At 32.7% G+C, this 12,745-nt stretch overlaps 1 protein-coding gene across 1 annotated transcript in view; it reads right to left on the bottom strand.

Annotated features, from left to right (window-relative positions):
* heca (hdc homolog, cell cycle regulator) overlaps window positions 1–12,745 on the bottom strand; it is an 86,072-nt gene that overhangs the window by 44,860 nt on the left and 28,467 nt on the right. Inside the window, exon 3 of the mRNA XM_070649684.1 lies at window positions 5,529–5,625. Coding sequence (XP_070505785.1) covers window positions 5,529–5,625 — 97 coding nt within the window. The remainder of the gene's footprint in view (window positions 1–5,528; window positions 5,626–12,745) is intronic.

Here is a 12,745-nt window from a genome sequence, read left to right as displayed (position 1 = left end):
ATTAGTAGAAGGATTTAGGGACAGAAACCTGATAAATTGCTTAATTATAGCCTATTAAGCACTGTGGATCAATAGGAATCAGTCATTAAAGCTATAAGCTACTCTGAACAGATTCACGAATTGTCATTCAATAAATTCCCCACCCAAGATACTCAATGATGCATCTAGACCTATAAACACTCTCAAGAGACTCTTTAGACATTAGAAATCAACCATATCCCCGCTCTGCCTATCCCAACAAAGTCAAACCCAAACCATTCCTGCAACTTCACACATTTACATAAAACGGAAATCCAAATATGTATCCGTAGTCAAAAAAAGGTATTCGGACAAGAAGCTTTAGTTGAATAATTTTTCAATACATTGAATTTCAATATTAAGCAGTCAAAGTCGATGACAGGTGTCTATTGTGTATAGAGGATCAAATCAGTCTATAGAAGATTTTTGTATAAAAAAGAAAAAAATCGGATATGGGAAGTGATTTATGTAGAAAAGGTGTCTACAGGGATTCAATGATTTTTTCTTGATATTAAGGTTTTAGAATAGGAAATTGAGATGTGAATATTCATGCTGGATTGATTTTTTTTTCTCAAATGGTATCATGTTGTGTTTGGTGATATTGAAATTTATTGATACATGCTGACTTATTTTGGATCAAAAGATTTCTTGCCAGACAGAATTTTTCATTTATCTGATAAGAAGGAACTGAATTTGATAATTTTTTAAAGGTCAAATGAGGCAACAGTCGAGTGGGTTTTTCCCATGACTGCAATACAGCCAGTTCTATGGCTTGAAATATTTTTAGAATAAAAATCAATAAAAATTGTCTTAAAAACCCACAAAAATTTAAATCTACTTCCATCATCCTCACAAACTCATTTCCTTATCAGCCAAAAAGGTTCAAGCTACTCTCAAGCATTAACGAAAAAAGAAATCCATTTGACGCTTCCGTCATGAGAAAAAACGAGAGAGAGAATGAGGAAGAAAAGTTTTGTAAATGAGGAAATTTTCGTCATCATTTCCCTCAAAATAGACTCAATTGTCGCTTCCTCTGACGTTAAAGTCGTCTCTATGAGTTTAGTCGCGATGTTAAAGGGGTCGTTCACATGTTACGTGATGTTCTTAAGGGATAGAAGGACGGAGACTACCGAGGAATAAATTTCGTTGTATCTCAAGCAATTAAGGACGATGGAGGGATGCTGGTCGATTAAGACGTAATAAGGGGACGATCCCCAAGATGAAAATTGAAATTTTATGGATGTACAAGTGATTTGGATGAGCTTTAAGACATTGTGACTGTTTGAGAGAATTTTGATATCATCTGATCTTAGCACTTAACCTGAAAATGTGAAAATGCAGAAATTGGCACCAAAAAGCATTTAAATTCCAATTGTTCTCAGACAGCCACTCCTCCTCCGAATCAAATAACAGGAAAAGACTTTGCCAGCCAATTGTATATTCAAGTCCTCCTTATCATTACATTTTCTAATATTCCACAACATCATAACATCTTCTCATTTCACTGAATAAAAGGTAAACGTCCTCAAAAAAAAAAAGTATATATAATAAAAATAGAGAAGTTCACTTGACGCTGTAGCTTGTTGTTGCTTCCATCGCATCACACTCGACGGATTTTTTAATTCAAAAAAAAGTTCAATAAAATTTCTTCCTTTTTAATATTTTGATTGGATTTTCTTCTTCACTTCTGCTCACTTCCTTTCAAATAATTTCTTTTCTTTTGCCATCTCCCACCAACCCCAAGTCACTCTCAAAATAAACTTTCATGATTGTGACTTTTAAGATGCAATGATAGCAAGGAAGAAAAAATATAAAATAATTTATTGAAAGTTTATCATTTTAAAAACATTAAAAAATTTTATCATGTTGTGACTTGAAATGTTTTCTTTTAATTTAAAAGTTTGACGTCTTCATTGCTTGATTTTTTTTAGCTATATATTTGTGTGGGTCTGGTGAGCTTTAGAATTTTTTTTAAAAAAGATATTAAAACATGAAACGTTGCTCATTTTCTGCATTTTGAGTTTGTTTTTCGCTTGATTTAAGGGAAATTTAATTTGTTTTTTTATTTTATGAGATGAGTTTAAGGTGCTTAAAGTCGAGTTTAATGGGTATTTGGGGATCATTTGAGGTAGAGACGTCTGAAGAATGGCTGAAGAGATACTGATTAAGGACTGAATCTTGGATGGCTTGATGTAAGGCATTACTAGGCCATATTAGCTAGATGCAAGGCCTTGCTATCTGTTTCCATAATCTAAAATGCTTTTAAGGATGTAAAGTTGTAGTTTTAGGGCTTAATCAAGCGTTTCAGAGTCTCTGCCTCATAATAAAGCGAGAAATGCCTTCAATCCTGGTTTAGGATGATGCCACACCTCATAAAGTGCTTTACTTAAGCCATACTAGTGGTTAACCTAGATGATCCCTTAACAACACCAGAGAAGCCGACTTCAGATCAACAGCATCATCAAAAAACCCTCACAAAACTTCCCACATCTACCTCCGTTCACTAAACTCTCAAAATTGATATTTCAATAAACAAAACACTCGTTCACAAAGTTCATCATAAGTACCATAATTAATCCATAATTTGCTTCCTTAAGAATTTATTTTCACATAAATAAATCACTCAATGTGCAATTTTTTTTTGTTACCATTCTCTCCAGCAACACCCACACAGACGGTTATCTATCATAAAAATGAATCAACTTTGCAACTGTTTTTGTGCATCTTTCCGTAAAAAAAAACTTTTATTGCACAAACAAAACGGAGCTCAACGTCCGATGAACGATTATAGTAAAGATACACATAAAGAAGCAATTTAAAGCTATAAATTTTACTCAAACATTCATGGTAAAGTGAACTGAGGAGTTTTTTTCCTCTTCGCTGTTTAAAAGAAGCAGAATGAAAAAAAACATAAAAGTCTCACTTTACGTGAAGGGGAAGAAAAAGGCGACAGAATTTACATTATAAAGTGCAAATCTAATAAATTAAACTTTCTCTCTCGTTTACACGAAATGATTTTACATCCTTGCTTGGTGCTTTATGTTATTAGTTCTGTTAGTTATGGATGCATAATGCACAAAATGTCTTATTTTATTGGAGGTAATTGGGTGGGTGGGTCGTTATTTTCGTGAATGTTCAACGTCAACCACCCTGAGGGTGGGATTCGGGATGATGTGGATGGATTTTGGTAGTTTTGAATACAATTTAGTTATTTTGGTTAAGATTTAGTCATTTGAGACAAGATTTAGTCCTCTAGGTTAACATGTGACCTTTTAAGACAAGATTTGGGCATCTAGGTTGAGATTAGATTGTCATGGATAATATTTGAGCATCTAGGCTAAGATTTCATCTTCTAGGACTAGATTTAGTCATCTAGGTTTAAATTTGATCATCTAGGACACAATTTAGTAATTTTAAATCATCACAAACAAGCCATACTCAACAAAATATCAATTTCGAACTCTTCAACCCATTTAATAAATTTTCCCAGCATCATAAAGTAATTTTCCATTCATAAAGCTGCATCCTTTGATACACCCACGAAACTCAATCCGCTTTTCACACCTCACAGTATCAAATGTTCAATTCGCGAGTTTACAAAAATTAAATTTTCATCTTTCTTCTTCCCACATCTCAATTGCTAGTGAATTCGAAATATTATACATCAGTAATGAAGGTGATGATGGAAAATTTGGTGCTTGTTCTGTTGCTGGAGAAAAAAGCGCTGCGGGTAAAAATTTACACCTTTTTGTGGAAACAAGCGCTTATTTTTATGTACATAATTTTTCATCAGCATAGCCAAAAGAAAGCTCCACTTACACTTTCTTTTTTTCTTGGTCGGAACCTTTTTCATTAATAATTTTCCACTTCAGCTTTTCCACATTTTTCACAATTGACAGAGAATACACAATACACAAAAAAAAGTATATAAAATATTATTATTTCTGTTTCTGCTGATGATCTCAATCTGCTCGATATTTTATTATTGTTTCTTTTTTCCTGGATTTATAAATGTTATCTGTTGTAGACGGTTTATAGAAAAATGCTTAGTTTATCAGAAATGATTCTTTTATCGTGTGTGTAAGAGTTTCGGGGCTGGTTGAGGGATGGACTATGAGTCAGGAGCTGTAAACTCCTTTATAGTGTCTATATCGACCCATTTGAAGGCCTTAACTGTCTATTATGTGATATTAAGTTCATATAAGTAAGTCAAACCCAAATAATCTCCATTAACTCACAAACAACCTCAATTTCCCACATAATCTACAACCCTGACTCGCACACCATAACCCACCGCGTTCAAGCAAGCAAAAAATATAAGAATAGATACAGCAGAATAATGCGAAAGCATTGAACAATTTATTTTGCCATTGGAAATCGTTAATATCGCCTTTTTTTCCTTCCTATCTTCTTCTTTTAATATCGCTTGCACAGAAAAAAAAAATGAAAATTTGAAGAAGGAACATGATGGAGGAAATTTAACGAAGCATGAAATTAAAGTGTTTATATTTATTGAGACAATATCTCTCATGTCTCTCAACATTTTTATTTTCTTTGTTTCAGTCGTTAATGGTCAAATGAATTTTAAATTATATGTCTATATATTCAGAACACTTTTTGCTTGTTATCGATATTCAGTATTATATGGGTGGGTGTCTGGTTACTGTCTCGAAAATATCTGATTTGACAGAAACTGTGCTGGCTGTTTATTTTTATGGCGACGATGTGGAAGTTGCTGAGTGTTGGAAGGGTATTGGGTCGTGATAATTGTAGGATATGACTCAATATTGCTGGATATATTCAGAATCTATTAATATACCAAGTTAGAATTGATGATAAAGGCTCGATATGATTGGTATACCTCTACAGCTGTCTAGACTCACAGAACACTAGAATAATAGATAAACAACCTCCAAAAATCACAGCTGTTCCACCAAAAACAACCCAAAATCCTAATCTAATTCCTCCAATTCTGTGCTTAACTCAATAAATCTCAAACACCCACTCAAGAAGTCAAAATCTTAATTCACCATTTACATGCATGACCCGAATCGAAAATGAAATTTCCAACAATTTAACATTAAATTTATTTCATCTCAATGACACCCAAACATCCGCAGACATCATCAACAACATGGGAGAGAAAAAATGTTAAATTAATTAATGACGGTTTCATCGGTCAAATTGGCGTGACAAAAAAGCTTGAAAAGCTTTTTTCCGCATGGCTCAAAAATGGAGCTGATTAAATTTTATTATTCAGCACTGGTTAGACAGACGAAACAGACAGTTCATCAGACCATCTGTAAATATCGTTTCTGGCGAATTTTATTTAAGGAAAAATTTCTTTTTTTTGTTGTCTAAATGTGAAAAATTCTCACAAAAATAAGAAGAACTTAAAAAAAGTTTTGCGCTCGAAAAACTTAAATTGCTTATTTTTTTTCGACAATAATTGCAATTTGTAGTCGCATAGAAGAACCGAGGGTGTTAAAAAATTTTTCATAATTACTCACCTTAACTTCAATTGAATTTATTCGTGCTTTCGGCAAAATATTGTACAATGAAAAGTCCAATCGGCGAGAGAAAATACCATTTGAGCCACATGTTGTGCTGTAATGAGAGAAAATGGAAATTTATGGGGGTTAGTTAGAGTTTGTTAAGTAAAAAAGTGTAAAAAATGTTCAAAAAGTTGTGGAATTAATGTTTTTAAAATTGAGGAAATTTCAAAATATTCAGGAACAGTCTAAAGTCCCAAAATCCTTCTTCAAAGCTTCCATTCATCCCAATCTCTTAAAATGCTTCCCATATACTGCATAAAATCATTTCATCCTCTCCAATCTTTTGTTGTTTACCATTCAAACTGAACACAATACAAAGAACAAAAAAAGAACTTTTCAGAAGCTCTAGCAAGTCACTTCAAAAAAAAAATCATTTTCAATTCCGTATTCAGTGTTATTTATGCTTCAGCTTTTTGATTAACATTCACTGAGCCATCAGCTAAATTCATAAATGATGAGAAATCTTATTTATCTCATCATCTGATGCGAATATAATCATCAACATTATTATCATAATCATTGAATTGGTTTCATTTAGGTTTGCATTAAGGAAGATGGATAATGCTTGAGTGAATCAGGGGGTATTGGGGGGTCTTATTGAATGTCTTGAGTCGATGTTTTTGTTGAAATTAGCAAACAGTTGCTAATGCAATTAAATGAGTGATTTCCAGTTGACATCACTTATGAATGACCCCAAGGATGAACAATTTCATCACAATTACCCAGAATAACTTCTAAAAGTCCAATAAAAGCTGTTATCAGCTACAAATTTCCAAATTAATCAACAACCCTGTATACTCTCCTCCTACACCTCCCCATCCCATCCCCAGGACCAAAAAACTTTCCAAAATTATCAACAAAACAAGAATTTATCATCCCATCACAAAAATACTTCTCATAGGCAGCGACATCCTGTCGAAAACTTTTCATTAAGCATTTAACAAAAAAATTATTATTATTTTTTCATTTCAAGCCAAAAAAATTCCCATCCAACAAAATAAATATTTACATTTCACTCTGTTGCTGCTGCCTATTTTCTTATGCTGTCTCCATTAACTCCATTAATTCAACTATTTTCATCTCTGTCGACATCCAAAATAGCGATACATTGAAGTAGTTATTGTGGGATGATAATAACAACATAGAGACTTTATATTATTTATTCACTTATTTACATTCGTATTTTTATTGCCATTGGGCCATGTCTAATATGATACATACATGACAAGAAGTTTCTTGAAAAAATATGAAAAAGAGATTGGGGGGAGGAATTGAGGAATAAGAAACCGGAAAAAATAAGCCAATATTTTAGGCATATTTATGTGAATGACCTAAATCTTAATGACATTGATATGAAAGTGAATGTGATAAGGAATAAGAAGAAGAAAAAAACGGCAAAATAATATCAATAAAAGAGCTCACATTGTGTGTATTATTTGTGCATGTTTATGATAATGGATATCGTGTGTTTGTCATTTCCAATTCGAACAATCATTGCTGCTGTGTCTATTTTTCTTATGTGTGTGGTTTTATTGAATTGAAGTAAGATATGATGGATTGTTTTTTGGGGATTGATAGCTAGAAGGGGGTCTGCATATGAGGTAAGGGTGCATGAAATGCATTAAGAAGGTCAAGGTGATCAGAATGATGAATTCAGAATCCTCAAAAATTGGTATTACATCTTAGAAGTCCTGAAGGTCTTCAGCAGTACTATGAAGCAGAGACTTAGCCAGAAGGAGGGACATTCCTACTTTGAAGGCTGCCTGTGCCATTTCTAGCATAAAAAGCACCCAAATAATCATCAAAAATCAGCATAAATTCAAAATATCTGTATTTGAACCAATGAGCCATCCTGGGAGCCAAATCATGCTTAGACGACAGAAAATCGTTGATATCCATCCCAAAAAATCCAAACAACCATCAAAAATCATCATTAAACTCCCAAAACTATTATCTCATCTAAAACTATCAGTAAACTTTTCATTAATTCATGTATCGTCCTCAACATCCGATTTTTCATACATTTCCTCTATTTTCACATTTTCCTGTCATAATTTCCAAACTTCCAAACGATTCACAAATCTCCCATAATCCCCCAACTCATATAGACATTGTCAATGCATATTCCCTCGATATTAATCAAAACTATATAAAATTTTTCATGCATGCACTAAAAAAATAAGTTTTTTTTTGAGCATATTTACTCTGCATACAATTTCCTGAATTATCATTAAAATGTGATGTGCTAGAAAAAAATAGGAAGGTAGTATCAGCTCGAGAAAACTCTCACATATGCATACATTATGAAAATGGTAAACAAAGCATGCAATTCACATCACATTGACTTTTAATCCAATTTTAGTGCATCGTACAATGTTGTTGGATTTTCTATACTTATTTTTCAGCATTGTAAGAGATATACACAAAGTTTTTTATGTGCACAATTTTATTACTCCTCGAGTTATTATGTGTTCCTGCTTATTGCTGTTGCTAATACTGCAGGCAGGGTTTGAGAATGTCTTTTTTGTCGTGTGTTTTTGACTTTTGTCAACTTTTTGGAAGTTTTTAATGGTTGTAAGAGGATGAGAAGTGCCTGACGGGTAGGATTTGATGAGAGTTTTGTGCTTTTGAGGAAGTTGGAATGGAGAACAGTCGGATATGCTGCATATTTAAAGGAAAAGATGTAAATTTTTGAAACAATCAGATTCTGGCTTGGTTGAATTTAGGAAGTTGAGAATGAAGCTTTAAATCCAATTCGTACCTTAATAAACTATACCAAATGAGCTTCCCAAACCCTGCAGCAATCCCCTCCCCTTCATCTCACTTTATTTAAAAAGTAAACTTTATTTTCCGTTGTTGTGATCCACTTGAGTACGTAAAATATTTCACCTTGTAATAGAAACTTTTTTATAAGAATGTTTACCTTTTTTTGTATTTCATTACTTTAAATTTATTTCCTCACAATATGCAAAGCATGTAGAATGAGGTGCATCATGTACTCGAGTCGGTGGAATTAAGAATTTATTTTTAATTATGGAAAATGCAAATGAGAATTAGAAAGTAGTTGGAAAGGGGATTTTTTGGGAGGATCTGGGTATGGTTGAAATGGGTTGTTGAGGAAGGAAGCGCACTAGGATGCAGTTAGGAATTTTTTAAATTTTTCATGGGTTTTTTTCTCATTTCTTTGTCTTTGTCCTTAATAGCGCATTTAATTTCATAAAAATAGACCGAAATCACCTGCCAAGATGCCTTTACACCATTGCACATGAGACTAAATTGCACTGCTCGACATCAGTTCCCATAAACCATCACCACCCCGAAAAAAATCACCGAAAAATCTCACAAATTTTACTACAAAAAATAGTTAGCGACTCCATAAATTTTCCCATCACAAAAGTTGTTATGAAAAATAGCAGACAATAAGATTTTCACTAGCAAGTGCTCATTACTTCTACTTAAACATCCCCGGTGCTTGAAAAAAGATGTTGAAATTTTGCGATGATTTGTTTTCATAGTTAGTGAAAATTTACGATTATTTTTATAGCTTGCTTATGAATATTATTTCTACTTATTCTTTCGCTAAAATTGTCCCATGGGGTAATTTAACTGTTCACTGCTTGCCATTTTCTGTGCTTCTTCTTATTTTTATTCCTTTCTCTTGATTTTCTCGTCCATCATTCATGGTTGAGAGAGAGAGAAAAGTAAACTTTCAAAGAATAAATTTTCTATGCAAGCGAAAAATTGTTTATGGACATGAAAGGAAACAGAAATAGAAAAAAGAGAGATGGTGATGATGGTGATGATAAAAGTAAATTGCTGTATAGTCGTGTTTTATGGGGGAGAGACACTTGGGAAAGAATTGAAAAATTGCAAATTTTGAATCAATTTTTAAGAATTTTCTTTTTTACAAATTTTGACATTTTAAATTTTTTGAATTTTTGAATTTTTAAAACTAAATTTTCTAATTAAAAATTTTTGAAAAATTCAAATTTTTCAAATTTTTAAATCTTAAAAATTCAAATTTAATAAATAATTTTACATAAATTCCTTACAAGGAACAACGTGCATATTTACAACCCATTATTCAACTTTTTTTATTAAATAAATTCCTTCATTAATTCACAATTAAATTTATTGCACATTTTTGCAATACATACGCTGTACTGTGTATTCTGTACAGTGTGTTTGTGTATTTATTTGAAGTAATTTTGCATTAATTTTATGTTCATGATTTCATTTCATAAAGTGTTATTAAAATATTCAAGGAATTCTTTTTTTCACAATATTCAGTCATCTATGAACTCATTTTGTGTGTGTTCTTGGTCGTGTGATACAATGTAATGAATATTATTTGCAGATGTCTAGCGCTGGATGGATGAGTCTGGGTTGTTTTAGATTTATTGCTAATTTTAGAATTTTTTGGTGATTTTTTCCAAAATTTGAGGATTTTTATATGGAATTAATTGATAAGGACACCAATTCCCCATCCCAACATGTCCATTATTATCAGCATAATTAATTCACAGCCATAACTTCCTAATGCACCCAGCAATCGCCCACATCTGACAAAACAACACTCATCCATGCAAAAATCCAATAATCACACACATATTCACATAACATCAAACCCCAAACTCATCTAAATCGATAGACAGAGACAAAATTTCAATTATCTATAAATATCCATCAGCACATGCACAAATATATAAAATGAGAGATATGCACATAATGTGAATGATACGATTAATTAAAATCCCTTTTAACACAAATTCATTGTGATAGAGAATGAATCTTTAAAGCTCGTTAAGCACATCGGAAAGTATCAGATGTGACATTTTGAGAACAATGAAACAATTTTTTTTTTTTTCACATAGTGCAGCAACAGTGAAGAACAATTAAGTGCAGTGAGGATATAAAATGGAATTGTTATGCATTGGGGGTGTTTATGGATGCGGGGGGTCTGATGCAGTGTTGTCCAGGGTGTGAGTCACTGCACAACTTAGTTGTGAGCTTCTTGATGCTGCTTACATGTGGCATGGCACACAGTTTGGGCAGCACTGGTCTAATTTGAAGAATTCGTCAAAATTTCAATTTTTTGATGTATTACATGAGGAAGTCCAGAACCTCACCCTCATTACCCCCCAATTTTCCACCTCACTTCCTCAAAATTCCCACAAGAGCAAGCACGTCTCACTGAACTTTTGCACTACTTCTAATGCATATATAATTAATTGTATTAAGCTCATTAGATCACACTGACTGAAGATTATTGCAATATGACCGAAATGAGTTCAGCTGACAATAATTGACTACAACTGAAGATGATTATGGATGAGACCATTTATGAATCTATTGTTTGAAGGTCAATTGAGGTCGCATTAATAATGAATTAAATTGAATTTTTCATTATCATTAAAGTTCATTGGTGCGTTTCTTATGAGCGGTGGATCGCATGTTGAGTAAAATTTGCATGTCAATATCCTTTAACTCAAATAGCTTTTAACTCAATGAAGCATAAATAGAATGGAGGACTATGAGTTTTTTTTCCCTCATTTAATGGATTTATTTGCTTTCATTTTATCTTCTTGTTGGAGAATATTTTTTAAGTAAGGCGAAAGAAAAGTTGTCGCTGTGTATTTTTCGGTGTCTGGCTGGATTTTTGGAGAGTATGAGGACTTTGGGTGATTTAAGGAGGTGACTGTGGACACTTTATACGAGATTCTTGAATATTTTAACATTCTAGACCTATTCATATAGTCAAAAGTCAGGCTATACATGTCAAGATCCCTTATCACATCCCCCAACATCGCACAATACACCAAACCAGCATCCCAACTTATCAGTCCATCCTTTAAGTAAAAGTAAAAGAAAAAGGAAAGTAAATTAAGCACTCGAAAGTCTCAATGGTATTGATATAAAGCAATTCAGCTTTTTATTCTCTATTTCTTTTGAATTTCTCGATGTCTCTCTTGTGATGTGTATAAATACAAAACGTACAGACGATTTCAATACAGATCGTAGGGAAAAAAAGGGCAAAGCAAATAGTGTCAAACGTTCTTTAAATGAGAAAATTTATTTTTTTCTATCTTTGCTTACACAAAAAAATATTCGAGAGAGCTTTTACACACACAAAAAAAGAAGGGATGATGAGGAAAGGAAAAGGAAAAAAAAAACGTAAACGTTATTTATTTTTTATTCAATTTTCATTTCCTTTGTATCTATTCCGACAGCCGGCAGTCTATTTTTCTTGTGTGTGTCGTCTACGAGAGTCGACACTAAATTGGAGAGATAAAAAGGACATTTTTTAAATGTTCGAAGACTGTTGCTGGCATTTGAATGTGAAAGAGATAAGTATTGAAGGTTGAATTAGTAGCTTTAAGATTTTTTTTGTTTTTTTGGGGAAGTTTGTTTAAGGTTTGGATTTCTACTGAGATTTTTTGATGAATTTGGGGGGTGTAGATGTGATATGGAGTCGATACGGTGTAATTACAATTAGCCCTATAACTCAACAATATGGCTTATACAGACTAAGTACTAGCAACTCTCCATACTACCCAATATTAAAGCCATTCAATCCCTCAATCCACAATTTAACCTCAATTTAATGCATTATCCTTCAAAAAATTCATTAAATTTTTATGAAATTTATACAAATTCCCACCTGCCTTGAAGCAGATTACTTTAAAAAGTATGCAACAAAAATTTGTTGCTTTAACTCTTGTTTTTGTGCAAATTTTAATTCGACATGAGCACATGAAAATTAAATTATCCAAAAATTAATAAAAACAGCCGTATACAAAATTGAATATTTACATGCCTTATTAAAACAGCTCAGAAGTTCACGACAAACAATTTTGGATGTGTAGAAGACAAAACAAGAATTTTTCTAAATTTAAATTTTAGGGCAAAAATTAAGGGTGGCTTGGTGATGTCGTGGTAATGACAAACAGTTCCGAATAGCGACATAGGCATCCTCACAACTAGTCATGCATAAACCTAGTCATTCTACAATAAACCTCAACATAATCTTCAACCTCACAAGTTAATGACCCCTGTAAAGCTCCATAAAAATCAGCACCATAATCAACTTTAATATCAAAGCTGAATTCATCATCAACTGATTGATAATAGTCTGTAATGGTAAAAATGCGAACTGTTGATGAAAAAAAAGA

Source organism: Chironomus tepperi, unplaced genomic scaffold (genome assembly GCF_022539635.2).
Source record: "Chironomus tepperi strain 1889 unplaced genomic scaffold, CSIRO-AGI_Ctep_v1 contig_430, whole genome shotgun sequence".
NCBI classification, from domain to species: Eukaryota; Metazoa; Arthropoda; class Insecta; order Diptera; family Chironomidae; genus Chironomus; species Chironomus tepperi.
This window is presented reverse-complemented; position numbering and strand designations above follow the sequence as displayed.